General features: G+C 43.0%; 1 protein-coding gene across 13 annotated transcripts in view; it reads left to right on the forward strand.

Moving 5' to 3' along the window:
* Positions 1 to 18,562, forward strand: part of FAM13C (family with sequence similarity 13 member C) — a gene marked incomplete at its 3' end in the record, with an annotated part of 70,263 nt that overhangs the window by 44,864 nt on the left and 6,837 nt on the right. For 9 of the 13 annotated variants that reach the window (XR_014511027.1, XR_014511028.1, XR_014511029.1 and 6 more), the window contains 7 exons: positions 4,607 to 4,817; positions 7,202 to 7,340; positions 7,975 to 8,056; positions 9,915 to 10,117; positions 14,994 to 15,089; positions 16,607 to 16,806; positions 17,370 to 17,471. Coding sequence is in view for 10 of the 13 variants with exons in the window: in XM_083440065.1 (XP_083296191.1) it covers positions 4,607 to 4,817; positions 7,202 to 7,340; positions 7,975 to 8,056; positions 9,915 to 10,117; positions 14,994 to 15,089; positions 16,607 to 16,806; positions 17,370 to 17,471 (1,033 nt within the window). Of the gene's footprint in view, positions 1 to 4,606; positions 4,818 to 7,201; positions 7,341 to 7,974; positions 8,057 to 9,914; positions 10,118 to 14,993; positions 15,090 to 16,606; positions 16,807 to 17,369; positions 17,476 to 18,562 lie in introns of those variants that run through there. The other 4 variants (XM_083440067.1, XM_083440068.1, XM_083440072.1 and 1 more) reach the window with 2 other exon arrangements.

Below are 18,562 nucleotides of genomic sequence, written 5' to 3' on the forward strand. Positions count from 1 at the left end.
TTATTATTATTATTATTATTGATTAAATAAAAGTTAATACAGTCACACACACACACATACACACACACACACACGTGTGTGTGACTGTGAGAGGAGAAATGAAAGAAAGCCAAATGCCATTTTGTTTGTGTTATGATTCATATAAATACTGATTACTTTGGTGAAGAGCACTGTCTTAAATTTGGCCAGTTCCTTCATTTTCACACAAAATTGGTTTTTGTAGGTTTCCAGCCATTTCACTTCTGATTATGTTCTACTGTTAGGATTGTGCTAACATGTACTCTTTTTCAGTGACGGTTAGTCTGTTGCCTGTGTTCCCCCAACTCCAGCACACACACACTCGCACACTTTTGCCAGGCCATTGTTGATTTCCCCATTCTGTTATTGATTGCAGATTGATTGCCTGAGCAGAGCAAGTGGAAGACTTAAAAGCCACACATTAATTTTCATCACCAATGACTTGCTCATCAAACACACTATTTTTTGTGTGTGTGCATCCTTTTTTTTGTTCATTCCTCCCCTTTCCTCTCTCGTTCAAAATCAACTGTTGGAAATAAATGGATTTGAAGCTTGGGATCCTTTTCTGTCAATTCAGAGCTTGTAATCACGCAGATGGCATGAGATGGATTCCTGGGTTCAGGCAGAAGGCAAATCGCTGTGCATGAAAGTGGGTCATAGTTAGCAAGACCAGTATAGCAAGCAGATGAGTTATAGGCAAGCTTAAAATCTGCAGACCGTGTGTGGTCTCCATTAAGGCAAATGGGTCAGTATTACATGGCCTAATCCCAAGGTAATTTTTATAGATAAATAAAGTGACTGCAGCAAAAGAGCTTATTTCAAAAGCTTTTTATTCTCGGTCATTTTGCAAAGGCTAACCCATCTCTTTCTAAGAATCTCTCAAATTAGTTTGGCAGTTCTACCTTTTGAGATGCATTTCACATCCTTAAAAGCCACTGGTGCAAAAACTCTATAGCTCTCAAGGGCTAGAGAGATCCTCATTAGATGTGCCCCAATTAAGGCAAAGAAAGGAAGATGCATCCAGCTGCTTCCGTCAGCATCCCCTATTTTGTCTTGGTTTAAGATATATAAAAGAGACCCAAGCCACTCTGCTTTTAAAATTGCTGAGTAGATCAATTTGGGGTGAAAGAAAGAAGCCACCGTCCTCCATGCTCAAGGTCGGCCTTCCTCTGATATGGCAAAATTCAGTCCACACATCAGGCATAGCCAATGTAATGCTGCCCAGATGTTGGACTATAGCTCTATTGGCCGTGCTGACTGGAGATGATGGGAGTTGTAGTTCAACAACATTTGGAGGGTAGGCTGTTGGCTGCTCCAGCACACACACATTGAAAAGCAGCCAATGCACATCTCCCCTGAATTCGTTCTCTCATGTCCATGAGGATCATTGTTCCAGGGCTAGTACATTTGTAAGTTATTCTTAAGTTGCACTGGAAGGATTTTATTTTCCAACTGGCCACCTGCAACTTCCCTGCACTTCCCTGTTTTGAGAATTGTGGACTTCTCTTGTTCATGAGCTCGGAGGCACAGATCTCACTGGAAAAGCTTTGCATCAAAGTTCAGGATCTATAAAATAAAGGAAAATAACCTCAGTCTTGATCTTCGTATATTTGGAGCATAACAAAATGGCTTGTGGCCATTGTGCTGAGGGAGTTGATTTCACCCTAGGCCTTTGTTTGCCAATTGAACCAAACTTAGGGCCGAGCCATTAAATCAGTTAAGAAAAGCCATGTGAATATACAAAAGCGAGGGTACAATATTCGTCATAAGAAGCCAACTCCTCCCTTTGCCCCAACCTGATTAGCCTTGCCTTAATACAGAGCTGCACAGCTTGCAAATGATCTTGTTGTTCAGTTACCAGTCATGTATGCTTGGTTTTGCTTCCAGCCTGGTTCTGCAATAACAGGGTGGTTGTCAGACTCGCCGGCAGGTCATTGTGTGTGGCTGGCAGGGTGAATTCAACCATGTGAGGAGCCTGTTGTGGAAGATCTGCTCAGTGGCGTAGCGTGGGGGGTGCAGGGGGGGCCGGCCGCACCGGGCGCAACATCTGGGGGTTAGGGTTAGGGGGCGCAAATCCACGGGTTAGGGGGCGCAAATCCATGGGTTAGGGGGCGCAAATCCATGGGTTAGGGGGCGCAAATCCATGGGTTAGGGGGCGCAAATTACTTGCCTTGCCCCGGGTGCTGACAACCCACGCTACGCCACTGGATCTGCTTTCTCTGTACATGTTCTGATCACAAACCTATTTGAAGAAGAAGATTCATGGCTGGAGCATATGAAAGGCTTCCATAAAATATTACCTGCGTTGACTGACTCCGTGGGGCAACTGCTTTTGTCCCACCCCACAGAGTGGTTTAAAGTGGCTGCCATGCAGCATCTACATTGTGTACAGCTCACAGCAACTATTCTGCAGTCACATCATTCCCAGATCTTTCAGCCAAAGGTCTGGCTGAAAGTCCGCTTCACGCTGGATTGCAACTCCCAACATGGCTGATGGGAGTTGGAACTCCACAGCCTCTGGAGGGCCACAATCACATGTGCTGGTGAAACTCAACACCCCTTTCTTGGGACTGCAGAAACAGGAGAGGTATCCCATTCTGGCTTGTCTGGTGAGCTGCCTTTGGCTGCAGAGGATTAGAAGCTGAGCAGGCAAAATAAAGTTCTTACCTGAGAATGCATGTAAAGCAGAGCACAGCACACAATGCAGCAAGGTTGCCTTGTGCAGACAAATGAGTGTCTGTCTGTGGACCCTCTTCTGGACCGAACCCTGCACAGGTGCAAAGGTACTACTGGGTAGGAAACTGCAATCCTGCTTACATTGTGGTTCCTTGCTGAACTTGCGCTTTCAAATTTATTGAAGCACAGACATGTGCATAACCATAGTGCTATCAGCTTTGTGTGTGTTGAAAGGGGGGTTGATCCCAAGTTCCCTCTTTTTCCTTCTCCCTCTCCCTCTCCACCTTTGAATGACCAAACTGAAATGTGGAGCACCTGTTTGGTGGAGAGAATAGCAATAATCTCCGGATTCAGGCCTCCATGATGTGTTGTTCTGTAATGTCAATATTGTGTCCCTATTATTTCCTATGCATAGTGTACAAACTGCTCCTACAGGTCTTAGCTCACTTAGCTCTCATCTCAGGTGTATGAATCTGTTTATGATTAAACACAGACACACACACACAAGCATAGTTTCCCAGGAAAATACATATGCACCCCAAGTGTCAAAGTGCCGGTTCAACTCATTCTCCATCTTTTAAAGACCAGCTAGAAGGTTAACAATAGGCAGTCTTTATTTGAAAAGGAAAAACTTGCCCTTTCTTTTTAATGTAAATATAAAATCTATCTTGGGTGGATTGTGTGAGTGGTGATTGATCCATGATCATAAATTATAGAAGCTGTCAGTCAATACAGTTTAGAAGTCAGGGGAAAGAAAACTAGGTCAGATTCGCTCCTCATGATGTCTGCCAGAATGCAGCACTATTCATTAGTGTGTGTGTTTCCCCCCTTTAAAGAGATTTATTAGAAGCTCGCAAGCTCTTTAATCCTTATATATATATATATATGTAGAGAGAGAGAGAGAGAGAGTTTTGTTGTTTGCCACTATGGGCTACTGGGAAGAACGGTGGAATAAAAATCTAATAAATACTACTACTACTACTACTAAATACATATATTGCAAATGCCATCTATTTAGCTTAAAAAAATGTTTTGATCCAGCTGTTTTAACTTTAGATAAAAATTAGGTTTTGCATGCTCTGAAAGAAACTGATAGGGGTAAAAAGCCCCCCCATTTTATTACTACATGGCTCATTTGTTTGATGTTTTGTAATATTTTGAAAAGAGTCATGCAACCCATTTTAAAGTAGGGTTGTCCTCTTTTTCCAGGCATGCCCTCCTTTTCATGGGTAGTCATAATAGCGATCCCTAGTTAAAAGAAGAAGTCGGCAAATGTGTCCTCTTTTTTGCTCTTCAAAATTTGGCACCCCTACTTTAGAGGTTCTTTGGTGGATGTAGGCAATCCCATTCATCTCGTTATAGGGAGCTACTTAGGCCCAAGGACTGCCTAATATAGCTAGCATATAACCTTTTTAGTGTCGCGCCAGGATTCATGAGCACATAGTATTTTAAGAGTGCGAGAAAACGATTATCTCAGGAAGTATAATAGAATGATTTGTTCACTTATTCCTTACTGCTGCTAGTAAGTTTCATTCATGTCAACCCTGACTCCAATCCACTGAGCTATGGCCGTTCCTCAGTCTCTTCAGCCAAGCAGCATCTTTGCATGCAACTGGCAATTTATTCTTCCAATATTTGCCATGTGGCCTTGCCCTAAGGATGTTAACTCAGAATTAGATACCACTAGGTTCCGTAGGACTTCCTTCCGGTAAGTTTGTTAGGATGTCAGTTTTAAAGTTTTTCTTTTAAACTATTTTTGATGTGCATAACCTTCTCTTGGTATATGCTTACATCCCTTTTCCGCTATGTCATGTCACAACTTTCTCCAGGGAGCACTGGAGGCTCTTTTAACGTGTGCAGCTAATGAGCTTTGCCCTTCTAAATGCCTGTTAAATTCATCTTGTCATTGCAGAGCCTGCACAAGTCTACAAAGAGGGCCAGGCAGATGCAGACAATGGACACGACGACCACCATTCCTTAGGGACCAGCAGGCTGCTGTATCACATTACTGATGGAGATAATCCTCTGCTGTCTCCTCGCTGCTCTATTTTTAGCCAAAGCCAGAGATTTAATTTAGACCCTGAATCAGCTCCTTCTCCACCAAGTGCTCAACTGTTCATGATGTAAGCTAAGACATGTTTTATTTCCCAGGGCTGCTTCTGCGTGGCCATTAATGTTTCTCTCTAATATGTATCTGATGCTTTCCTCCCACTATTAAATAGCAAACACCAAATGATGATGATGTGGGGATAGCTCAGTTGGTAGAGCATGAGACTCTTAATATCAGGGTTGTGGGTTCGAGCCCCACCTTGGGCGAAAGATTCTTGCATTGCAGGGGGTTGTACTAGATGACCCACGTGGTCCCTGCCAACTCTACAATATGATAACCCTTTCCAGAGTGAAACAAGTGGAAACTTCCTCCAAAGAACCCTGGGAATTGTAGCTTGGTATAGGTGGTGAGAATTTTGTTAGCCCCCTGCTCACAGAACCTCAATTCCCAGTGTTCTCTGGGGAAAGGTAATAACTTAAACAGGTCTAGATTTGGAGTACGGCTAGCCCCCCAAATGTTCAGCTACAGTGGAATTACTCTGTGCGCATACACACACACACTGCTGAGATATGTTTTGAATGGCTGATAACAGCCATTTATTTAAAGATAAAATAGACGAGCTTAATTGTGCCACAAGTACAATCTTGGCTAATAATAATAATATGCAATGTTTTTTTCTGGGGGGACGCACACGCCTAAACATTTTGTGTATCTATGTTTGGCCTCATTGAGGGACAGTATTTCAATACGAGTAGGAAAATGAGAGACCCCCTAAACATTTTTTTTAAGAAAAGCACTGATAATATGTAATATTTGCATAGCACTTTCAAGTGTTCCAAGTGCTTCATATACATCATCTAGGTGAAATCTTTATAATAACCCTATAATGGAAGTCAGTGTTGTTACCTTCGATCCATGGTAGGCAGGCTACTGCAGAGTAAAAGGATACATCATGGAGCAGGTTGAATAGAAGCATCAGAACTATGGGGCTGAGGCAGAGGTTCATGGTAAGAGAGCAGAGATGTTATAAAATGTGTTCCTATTTTTATCTGTTATTTGGTGAGCATGCAAGAGGCATGCAGTGTGAATGAGCTTGGCCTAGGATGCAAAACGGAGAGCTGGGTTCTCTCAAGATGAAGTGAAATAATAATATCGGGAGATGTGTGGTTGTTTTTTAATTTAAAAAAACACTTTAAAAAATATTAAATATACATTGGTGGCCCTTAAATATTCTGTCCCTCTGCCAATCAAATCTGAGAATAGCACTGCCACATGTCTTTAAAAATCTTAGGTGCTTTCAGATACTGCTGGAGAGCCCTGGACTGATCACTTGTTCCCCTTCCTGGTGCATCCCCATTGCTCTAGCCAACTGAGGACCAATGCTGGATCAAGTGGAGACTTCCCTCCTTCCGTCTTATGTTCTGTCTTTTTCCTCTTCACTTTCCTGATTCTTCAGTGCAGGGGTGGGGGGACCTGCTGCCCTCCAAATACTGTTGGATTCCAACCCCCATCTTCCTCAGCCAGCATGGCCATGTTAGAATTCCTGCTCCATGATTGCAGTCATGGGATTTTTGTCTATCACATGACGGTGTATAATTTTGACTCCACAAAGTGGGAAGTGATAGAGACAGGATGTTTGTGTTACTGAAGTGGGACTATTGTCCTTTGTTCTTTTTTTCTTTGCTGTCTTTTGCTCGAGAGAGAGGGAGCCATGTTGCAGTGCTCTGTGTGTGTTTATATGTAAATAAAGTAGATCAGCCAAAATGCTGAGTTGCTGAGGTCTGTTACACAAGCTGCAAAGACTCTGTGGATCCCTACGTGTGCTGATGTCTGTTGGCATTGGTTGCTTTGATGTTCAGGCTGAAGAAAGCTTTTGAAGGTCCTGAATGAACGACCAGGAGGGGGAAAACATGCCAGTCAGGCATGTGACTCTACCAGGGTCCTACTCGAGTGTAGGACGAGCTCCTGACAGGCCAGTGGTCAGGGACGATGAGAGTAACTTCTCATCAGTAACCTCTGGAAGGTCATAGGTTCCCATCCCCACTGTATTCCTTTCTTCTGTCCCAGCACAGTCACTGGTGCCAGGTGGACTTCTGGGACTTAAAGCAGACCTGCCCAACTGGTGAATGGGGTTGTCAACTTCTGAACTAAGCACTGTGGCTATGTGTCTTTAACAGCAGCTTGATGTGTAGACATTAGCAGGTGACTGTCCTCATTTCCATGAAAAGCTTCACTTCCTGCTTTCAGCAGATTCCATAGCTTTTCAAGGAACAAGCAGGCCAGACCAGGCCATACCACTCCTCCGTTTATTCTTCTCTCTGTTATTATCCATCACCCTCCTTCATGGTCTAACCCCCCCCCCCTCCACCAGAGTCCCATCACTCCATTGCAGTTGTAGACCTAATCCTGCAAAGCAATTTCACATTTAGGACATTTTCATAACTTCTACCTTTGTAGGCCAAGAAGTTCTTCCAGAGGTAGCTGTGATGACTGCAAAGAGCCCCAGACGATAGCACAACTCACAAAGCACCTGCAAAGTCTTAAGAGGAAAATCAGGAAATTTGAAGAAAAGTTTGAACAAGAGAAGAATTATCGGGTGAGAAACCACCCTGTTTCTGTGGTGTTTGATGAGGCGGATGAGACTGCATTTGACTTGCTGGGTCACAGTGTTTATGTGCCTGGATGAAATTATGTTTCTTTCTTGTTGTTTCCTGGGTCCAAAGCAGATGCAAATCTACTTTACTAGTATTTATGTTGGTGAGAGACATGGCAGCCACTAGTGTTGATGGCTGCAAGTGACCTCATAACTACAAGTGACCTCATAAAGGTCTGGGCTAGTTAAGCAATGATGTCACAAATACTCAGGTGCTGGTTATCAGATACACTTGCCACGTTAAGCAAAAAGAGCCAGTAGTCACCTGGGCACTAGCAAGGTTAGGGAGCAGCAATGTGCAGTCTTATTATAGAGGCTGGTGAAAGGGCAGGTAAGTCATTTTTGCCATTTAGACTCTACTGGGGTTTGGGTGCCATCAGTGTATAACAGTTTGGCAGTTAAGTTACTTTTGACCCAGCCTGGACCACAATCCAGATGTCAGCTGGAACATTATATATTCTGGGTTAATAAATGCAGAATGTATGTGGGCAACTTTGCCCATTAATAATGAGAGCTGCATGAATAACAACAGCCACAGTCTAACCACCTGGTTTCCCCCTTGTTCTTTCCTGTCCAGCCTTCTCACGCAGACAAAATATCGAATCCCGAAGTAATGAAATGGATGAACGACTTGGCCAAAAGTCGGAAACAGCTTAAAGGTACACACAACTATCAGCTGCAGTCTGTAGGATAGGTCATTTCTCTTTCACCAATAAATCTGGTGGAAGACACAGGGGGAAAATGCTTCTTAGGGAAGTTTAGGGAAGTTTTTAATATTTAATGCTGTACTGTTTTTAACATCTGATTGGGAACTGTGTGGAGTGGCTGGGGAGACTCAGCCAGATGGGCGGGGTATAAATAATAATTAATAATAATAATAATAATAATAATTTATTTTAGCACTCAGAGTCATTTCTCACTAGTGCTTGAAGGAGGGTCAAATTCAGCTAGATGCTGAAAGTCCGATATTTAATATTGTGTTGAACCTTACCAGAAAAGCAATTAATTTCCTAAGAGCAGGAGTGGACAGTTGTTGGACTTTAGTTCCCATAATCCCCTACCAGCATGGACAAAGGTCAGGGATGATGGGAGTTGTAGTCCTGCAACATCTGGGAGAGGTGCACAGGACTGCTATAGAATACACAAAACTGGTTTTACCCAAGTCTTAACAGCCATCACCTTCCCTGAAAGCATCCTAGGAACTGTAGCAATACCCCAGCCCCACTACCCTAGTCCTCAGTTTTCTCTAGGGAGAAGGAAGTTGGGTTAAGCTTGTGTAAGCTGACAGTGCAGATTTGCCCTGTAAAGTGCAGTTTGCCAGAAGCTGATCCTGTGGAAGCCTCAATGAAATGAATGGGGCTTGAGTGGAAATCAGGCTTGTTAGATTCCATCCCTTTTCCTGTAATTTTAAATAGCAGCGTCATTGATCTCCCTCAGTGCCACAGAGTGCAACACTAATGAAGTTAATGCTGAGCTAATAGCTTCATTACACTGATACCTTTTACACACTCATAGTTAAGTGATGCGTTTGATCCTGTGTTACTAAACTGCTTAAAACACTTAATTTCCCCCCATTCTGTTAAGTTGTGAGTGTCGGGTATTCCCTTGAGTGTGAGTTTCTTAGGCTTCCATTATAAGCTGTATCCCAACCAGAAGGAAATCATGTCCACTTCATACTTTTTCTTCAATTAACAATGAGGGTTATGCTGCATGATGAGACAGATGAGGTTGGCTTTTTTGTTTTTTTTTTGCAAAATGCAAAGTAGAATAAATCAGGACAAGTAACCAAATCATCGTACAGTGGTACAGACGCTTCAGGTTACATACGCTTCAGGTTACAGACTCCGCTAACACAGAAATAGTACCTCGGGTTAAGAACTTTGCTTCAGGATCAGAACAGAAATTGTGCTCCGGCGGTGCAGCGGCAGCAGGAGGCCCCATTAGCTAAAGTGGTGCTTCAGGTTAAGAACAGTTTCAGGTTAAGAACAGACCTCCGGAACGAATTAAGTACTTAACCCAAGGTACCACTGTATTACCATTATTATGAAGGCATGTGCAAAGTTGAGAATGGCCACAGCAGGTGGAATTCAGATGCAGATCTTCCTGTGGGAATCTGGAGTGATTTAGGTCTGTTTTAGTCTACTGATGTCGATGCATCAGAGGCGTGTTGCCAGGGTAGGATGTGGGAGCAAGGATCCAGGGCCACGCTCAGAAGCAGAATGAGGAGGAGGGTTCCCAAATGCAGTAAGCAAAGGGGTAGCCATTGTGAGAACAGGATTCTGGACTTTGATCTTATTCAGCAGGGATCTTTTTAGGTTCCAGGGGTTTTAACACGTGTTTTGTGAGCTACCATATATGGACGGGCGATTGCATTTAACTCTGTGGGTCACCTGTAAGGGTTGTATGTGAGCAATCCAGCTCAGTGGTGGTGTGTGTGTGCGTGCGCACATTTTGTGGTGGCAGAAGGAATGTGTTGCAAGTGGTTGCTCATTCGTATCCTGGGAATTTTCCTCCCAGAGCTGAAACTCAAACTGTCAGAAGAACAAAGCTGCCCCCTCAAAGCAACTCAAAGGAACCTTCATCAGGAGAGCTCTAAAGAGACTGTGAAGCAGGACACAGCAGGAGCTCCCCCGAGCCCCTCCGTAGAAGAAACCATGGATGCCGTGATGAAACGACTGAACGAGAAGCGGCAGCAGCTCCATATCCCCGAGAACGTTAAGGTAACATGGCTCTTGTACGGTATTTCTATTTGCACAGCCTTGAGCCAGGTTCAGCTCCTGAACTGTTTGGGCCTGTTTGTCATGTGCCGAGCCACCAAAAAGGCAGTGGCAGTTTCCATGCATTGCTGTCCCACCCCTTCAGTGTAGCTCCACGTTTTGCCACCAACAGTTTAGAAGAGTTAAATGAAACAGTTTAGTAGATTTATATGAAAACTGCAGGGGGAGATACCATCCCTCCTTTACAAATAATGTCTTTAGGAAGTCTTGGACAAAGAAGTGATAGGCTGTTCAGAGAAAATGTGCAGTTCCTGGTCAGTATGTTTCATGAAACTTCCACTAGGAATGAGAGGTGTGCAATAGAACACTAATGTTTAGAGTTGTCTATATATATATATTTAAAAAACTTTTTTTTGCATCAGTCTTCAGCAGAAAGATGCTGCCTGAGCAGCAGCTTAGGTAAGATAAAAACAAAACAGTCCTGTATAGAACATAACACCAAAGGAAAAGGCAACGAGGAGGGATGAGCAAAACAAGTCAGCGTAGACATCCATTGTTAAGAATACAGAGTAGTTCTTGTAATGGCCACCTGTAGGAATATAAACAATTCAAGAAGAGGAGGAGCCAGTTGGAGCTGGTCTCTCAGCTGAACAGCCCTGCCCACCATCTCCCCTCTGCAGCCTGATAGATTGGCTGCTGTTGGGTGACAATTGAGAAGAGAGGGCATCTTGATGGATCTAGTCTCTCAGCCGAACTGATGGAGTGTCCCTGCTTCCCACCTCTTGCTCTGCCACAGCCTGGTGGAATGGCTGCTAGATGTCAGTTGACGGAGGGAAGACCACGATGGGCCTCGTTTATATGTCAACAACATAATTAGGAAGCATGTGTTTTAAGACTTTAGGCCTTGTGTGTGTTGTTCGTAAGCTCTCTGGTCTTAGACAAATGATACAGGCAAAAATAACAGCCTCAGTCCAGAGATAGTGTCCCATTGAAATCAGTGGGACAAGGACATCTCTCTTTTGCTGGACTGGGCACAACGTCTTCTAAACAAGGGATGAGGGCTGTTTTAATTGTAATGATGGCCATGTGGAGACCGTCATAAAGCAGTGGCCCACTTAGGAACTCCAGGGCACCGGACTCAAGGCTTATCAATGTGTCATAAGCTGTATAAAGCATTTGCACAGGAAGATGCTTCTCCGTGGTCTTTGTGTGGCTGTTCTCATGTTTAAATCAGCCCCAAGGGTTTTTAAAAAGACATTTTTGTGTCCTGCCTTATGTCCAAGGTGGTATCCAATGATCATGTTTTTTTGGCAGTAACTACATGACCCTCAGTTTAGGCTAATTTGCTTGTCCCCACTCCTCCACATGCAGCTGCTGGGTGACCTTGGGCCAGTCACACTTCTCTGAAGTCTCTCAGCCTCACTCACCTCACAGAGTGTTTGTTGTGGGGGAGGAAGGGAAAGGAGAATGTTAGCTGCTTTGACACTCCATAGGGTAGTGATAAAGCGGGATATCAAATCCAAACTCTTCCTCCTCCTCCTCCTCCTCCTCCTCCTCCTCCTCCTCTTCTTCTTCTTCTTCTTCTTCTTCTTCTTCTTCTTCTTGTCGTTTGTAGTCTGATAGGCAATCTGACCTAGAAAGGGAATGCAGCATCATAGCACCAGTGGAGATCAGCTTTGTTTTTAAGTTAACTTATTCAGTTTTGAGAACTTCTCTGCAATGTGAACCTTTCCCATCTCAGCCTGACTCATCTGGCTCAGTTGCTTACCAACATAACCTAGGCTGTTGTTATTATACATCAGATCTATCCCAAATAAAGGATCTATCATCCACGGTTTAATCGTGGGTGTGGGGGCCAACCTGGCATGTGTTACTGAGACCTGAGTGGGTAAGCTACATGGAGTTAGTCTTTGTCCAGCGTAGGTGTCATTGTGATGCACAGCGATTCATTCTCTCCCAAAAGTGGTGGTGATGGACACTTGGATGGTTAGAAAAGAGAATTTGACACATTCATGGAGGACAAGCTGAAGAAGTGCATTGCAATATTTGGAGAAGTGTCAGTTTCAAACAGTGGATGAGTTTTGGGTCGTGTATTGTTTCAGAATCTACCAAATTTGGTAGGTTCACCTTTGAAATGAGAACTGAATCAAATTTCACTTCCATCCTTACAGTGATTGTAGGAGATGCTTTGTCACTCTTGCGGTGCTGTGATTTAAAATTGATTTATTGTTGTGGTGGTTTGATTTTTTCCGGATTGTTATATTTTATTATGTAGCATATATTTTTTATGATTTTCCCTGCTCTGGGATTGATTTTAATGAAGAGTGGATTATAAACCACTCATATAAATCAGTACACAAATTAAATCCAAAAACAACCCTTAGCGGCTTTTACTCTGCTTGCTTATCACCCCCACCGCCATCCCCCGTCCTGCTCCCTGGCCACAATTTAATTCGGCTACTTAAAATTATACCAAGAAATCATGAGCTCTGTCAGAAGCATATATATGAAAGCTGATTTATCCCCGTTAATCCTCAGAAGTTTAAAACAAATTGCAGAACTTTTCAGGCAGCTGTAACTGGTCTAGGATTAGTTAAATGTGTGCACTCATATGGCACCTGCAAAATAAGATTGGGGAGTGGATGTTTTTTCATCTCTGCCCAGTCCTGTAAGCTGCTGCTTGAGAAGATGTTGCACGAGAGCCAGGGCTGATACCAGGAAAGAACTTTGTCTCCCTTGTCTGAAATTCAGTGCAGACAGCCTGCGGCACATACAAACAAGGTTGAAGTTACTCCACTTTAGCAAGGATGGAGGATCTCTTATGGTCAGGAAGCATAGTACCTCTGGTGGGAAAAACATTGTGCTCCTTCTGGGGTAGTTTGTCTACCTTTGGTCCCCACCCTGCAGTGGGGACCCAGGTTTACGAGTCAAGTACAATAAGGCTGTAAGATGAGATTACTTGAAACAATTTATGGGAGATGGATAGTAAAGAAAATCAAATGCATTTGTATTTCCCCCCCCAGGATGATAATTAAATTAAATTTGATGAGCATCAGCTTTGGGGCTTGTTTTTAGAGAGCCTTCCAGGTTAACCCAATCTAATTAGGTACATGCCTGCATGAAGACCGATCGAAAGGCCCACAGTGCTTTCTGAATCAGAGAGAAAACTCAAAGAATAGCATATCAAATGACACTTGTTGGTGCTGAAGGGAGCGAGGAACCTTTGACTGATTCATCAAAACAACTCTGTAAGCTTTATCACTTTGAAATATAGCCACTTTCTAAGGGGTCTTCAAGGCTTTGTGCATAATTCAGAAACCTGCAGATGGTTATACAGCACAGAAAGAAGAGGACCTAATCTAGCTAAGGTTTGTTGGGGCTAATGTTCCAGTTACAAGCTGTGCTGAGTACACGGAATAAGTCAGTTGCAAGTACAGGCAACCCCCGATTTGCATGGGGTTCCATTCCGAGTCATTGCACGCTTGTGTGAAAACTCATGCAATTGAAACACCCCCTTCTGCCCTGCCCCACCCCAGAACAGCACTGGGGAGGGAGAGGGGGGAGAGATTCATCTGGCTGCAATGCTTGAACTGGTGGGATGTTTGCAGTAGAGGGATTTTTAAGTCTACTCTTGGTCTTTGATTACGCTGGGCTTTTGCGTCTTTGTAGTTGCTGCCCTGAATGTATAGATCTTATATATTGTGGAAATGGAGGATTACACCATAACTGAAGGTTGGGAATGTGGATCAGCAAATCAGTCTATTTCTGGTCTGCGTCACTAATCGAACCCATTCCTGATGTTCTTCATTTTTTAAATCTGCACACGAATTCGCATTTAGCTACATGTTTAAATCATTTAGTTGCAAATGTATTTTTTCTTCAAAATATGCATGTTTAAACATGTTTTATTACTGTTTTTGAGCCACTGGAACATCCGGTTTAAAAATCTGGTGGACAACTTAAGTTTCAATCTGCATCTTTGTCTGCGAGGTTCAGATCAGGTCAGGTCAAATGAGGATTCTCAGATACTGAATTCCTCAAGCTTCTCCAGTTACCAGTGCCTTTAAACTTTCCCAGGATGGGACGTCTGTCAAAATGACCTTTGAGCCAAACCTACTTGTACTGCTTCTCATTGTAACTGTCCATAATGTGGTTTCTAGAACTGCATAGTTGGTGCCTTGGCATTTTCACTAGGCCTTCCATAAGAATGGACAATCTTGAGGATATGACATGACCGAAATCCTTTCAGCCAGCAGGAGCAGGCAAAAATGTATGACTTCTTTCATTGTTTTTACCTCATATTGTCTTGGCTTGAGTCCCTCTTTCCTATTATTTTGAGGCAGAAATTAATCGTGGTGCTAAGACTCAATTATGTCAAAGGAGAGGTTAGTAGATATCTGGACAGTCCGTGGCTTGACAATCCTTATGCTGACTGACAGTCAACAGCAAGTCACTAAACCAAGCACTCAGCACCATAACAGTGCCAGTATTTTGAGACGATGGATCATGCAGTTGTCACGGGCAAGGAGTGTACAGAGACAGTGGCAATTTTGATCCCAGCACTGCTGGCCATCTGTTTTTGCAGGACTACTGGAGTCCAACTTCTACACAAACAGTGAAATTGTTAGCCAACGAGGAGTTTACTTCCTCGTTTTTAAATCCCTATTGCAAAAAAAAAAAAAAAAAAGCAGTGGTATGAAGTGCATTTGTGTGTTTTTAAAAGCCAGAGTCACACTTTCCTCCTGCTACTGTTTATGCTAAAGAAACATAAAGCAGCGTATAGATTAGGACCAACAACGCTTCTTCTTTGGCACCCAGCACAATACAGACATCTTGTTTCGCCAGAGTCAATATGGTGTTGCTTCTTATTTCTTTTCAGGGAAACAAGCAAGATAGGAGTCTGATGAAGCCCCTTTATGAAAGATACAGAATTATCAAGCAGCTTCTGTCGACGCCATCTTTGATCACAACCATTGTAAGTTCATAGGAGGTTCCGGAAATAAATCTGCCCAAATTTTTTCCTTTTTAAAGGCTCCATTCATATGAAGCGTTTTGCCCACTAGGGAATCCTTCTCACGGAATGTGTTGAGGGAATAGTACAACCAAGGGAACTGCAAAATAGCACTCCCAAGAATGGAATAGCAGCTGTTCAGAATGCTCAGTACAGTGTTTATTTAGGCTCCATCTTGCCTCTCTGTAAAATGATTGTTGTTGCTCTTTTAAAAAATAAATTTACTGTTTTACAGTTTTAATTAACCCTGCAGATTGACAATACACCCAGGACTACTGCTGGAAACCAATGTTACACTGGTGTTTTCCACGCAGTGCTGGATTTACGTATAAGCTAAATAAGCTATAGCTTAGGGCCCCACTCTCTTGGGGGCCCTCAAAAAAATTAAAGGAAAAAACCCTGTATTAATTGTATTTCAGTTCAACAATTTCTTTGATAAAATACATATTTTGTTATGTGCAAATGGCTTTGGATACCTATTAGGTCCATAAATTACCATATAGCATATATTCAACACAAAAAACAGTGACAATTTGTTGTTGACAAAGGACAGCTGGACATATAAAGGGCCCCATTACCTTCAGAAGCTTAGCGCCTCATCAAACCTAAATCCGGCCCTGTTTCCACAGCAGACTAATAACCCTTAGAAGTTAAATATGTCCATACATACATCTGTAAACCCCTGGGAGCAACATCTGGGGGACACAATCGACATGTGCACACTTTGTTTATTTCTACACTTGGTGCATGACACTGGTCTTCACACTGGTGTTTCCCACAGGAATCCTGATGTGTCCTGCCCTTCCTTTCCCACATTCCTGGGTATCCCCATCTTTTGGATTAGGGAAGTTGCATCCCAGGCAGATTTGAGTCCCCGGGTTCTCTTCTTTTAAAAAGTAACCACTGTGTCTAGCTCAAACTTTGAAATACAAAGCTTGTACAGCACTAGGAAACATTGACCATCCTTTGGGAAGGTGTCTTTTATGAGAGTGAAGTAAGCCAAATTGTTTGTTGCTACCCCATTAAGGGTGTGCCTCACTTTTCTTTTCTGTGGCAATCTGCTTACACGAGTGAGGCTACAAACACAAGCATTATTCCCAAGAAATAAAATGCATTGGACTCAGCATTTTTACTTGTTTAGGACTGGGCTTCAAGGCTAGCGCCATGGAAATAGTTCTGAAGGAAAACTAGATCCCAGAAATTGCAGTTTCTTACATTCATATTAAGAGGCAGTGTCACACAAAGCTAATTCCCTTGTGGAAATGACCATGTGAATTCCTGATTAAGAGTGTGTAGCTTATGTCCTGAGGAGATTCTGTCAGTCACATTTTCTTGGCATAATTTTTTAACCATGGTTAATCTCATGCACTTTCTATGGAACTTTTTCAGTAGTTATTTCTGATGCAGATCTATTTTATGTTTCCTTTCCACTGATGTGCATGCAGGTAATTAATTTGATAACCCTCATTCTGTGTTACAAGCAGGAGGAGGAAGATTCTGATGAAGATCACTCCCAGAGCAGCTATGAATTGTCCTCTGCCATGTCCCTCCATTTGCCTTCTGACGAACATCTCTGTCATTCAGATGAGGAGAATGAACCCGCCTTTGTGTCACCCCTGGATGAAAAGAAAGCAGTCAAACAGCCTGCCCTGTCAATGTCCAACTTGCACGAGGCCACAATGTGAGGACTGACTTTTGTTTCTTAAACTGGACAAAATAGCACGGCCATTCCTTAGGGGGGATACGGTTTCTGACAAGATGCAGAAGTGTGGGGAACAAATAGTGCAAATCTCCCGTCTTCTTTTCGCATTGTGCTTTGAAGTGATCCTAAGCCATCTGTTCAGATGCCTAATGTAACAGAGGATATATTTTTGTTTCATGCCTGTGCTAATAGGCTTTTTACAGCATCAACAATGACCCACAGCTACAAACAGTAAATACGTATTGGAAATTGGCCTAATGTAGTACAACTTTTCCTACTTGCCATAAAATAATAATAATAATAATAATGATAATAATAGTGTAAAATAGTATAAAACTACAATAATGTAAATCACTGTGTCTTGTCAGAGCTTTCAATATCTATTGGAATTAATTAGCAAAATGCATGTCGTTTGAGAGCATCCTGTCCCAGGCATGGGCTGAAAGAGGAGCACCTGTTGAAGCTGCATGCATATTCCTGATCCCAAATCTGTCACCTGTCTGTCACTTCCAGTGTTTTCAGACACAATTCTCCTTTTGCAGGCCCGTGCTGCTGGAACATCTCCGAGAAACGAGAGCTGATAAGAAAAGGCTAAGGAAAATGTTACGAGAATTTGAGGATCAGTTCTTTAAGCAAACAGGAAGGTAAGGCAACCACATTCATGCTTGGTCTCTGTACCCCTTCTGTATGTCGTTGCTGACCTAGACAGTCACAGATCCTGAAGAGTAAGTTGTCTACAGATCTCTGAGTGAGCCTTTCCCCTGTAGTACTAAAATCCTGAGAATTTTCCTCTGGTGACTACACAAACCAAGGATTTCTGATTTTGCCATAGCAAAGGTACCCTTCTTTTCATAGGAATTGAAATTGGCAGGCACACATCATGCTCACAACTCTCTGCCCTCCACCACAAAAAAAGTTTATTACTGAGGTGTGTAAGAATAAGAGGTATCTTCCTGCAGGAGAACTTCCTCCCTATGTGCCTTTGATTGGAAAGAGACAAATCCAGAGGAGCCATTTATGCAGAGATATAATGGGCAGCCACCTCTGTCTGACTGTCTGTCTATGTGTGTTGGGTTTAATTGAGTTGTACCAGCATGCTGGCTGTTTTAAGTTTGCCACAATGTACACTTTTGGGGATTACTCTCCTGCTCATTCCATGGGAGTATTTGTTGGCCATTTGTAGATGAGGACAGCACCTATGATTTGTTGAAAAGACGACATATTAGAATAGCTCACATACAGAGCAGATCCAGTGGTCTTCAACATGTTAGCAAACGTATTAATGTGTGTGAGTGCTGGGGTGTCCCACAGTCTTTGAACCCCACTGTTGCAAGCAAGCACATAGCCAAACCTTGCATACAGTTCTCTCCAACATTCACTTGCCTCTTCTTTGGAAGAAGACTGTCTGAATGTGGGTTTTTAAATATCAATTCCTAAAAACATATCTTGTTATATGTGGGAACTTATAATTGTTGGTTCGAGGACCCGAGCCCCGCGATGTGGAATGAATACACACGGACATGTGATATAAGGTTTATGGGCAAGGAAAGGCCACAACTTTTATTGGTTACAGCAGAGAAAAGGTATTGGCTTAGGCATTGGATGTCCACAACAAAGGGGTTAAATCACCAGTAGGTGGAGCATGTTGATGCCAATCCAACTATAGACTCTCCCCTGATGTCACCGAGGGTCGTGCCATGGCCTCCCGCCAAGCAGGCATCGGACAGAATACACG

Source organism: Podarcis tiliguerta (genome assembly GCF_965153285.1).
Source record: "Podarcis tiliguerta genome assembly, chromosome: 5".
Lineage (NCBI taxonomy): Eukaryota > Metazoa > Chordata > Lepidosauria > Squamata > Lacertidae > Podarcis > Podarcis tiliguerta.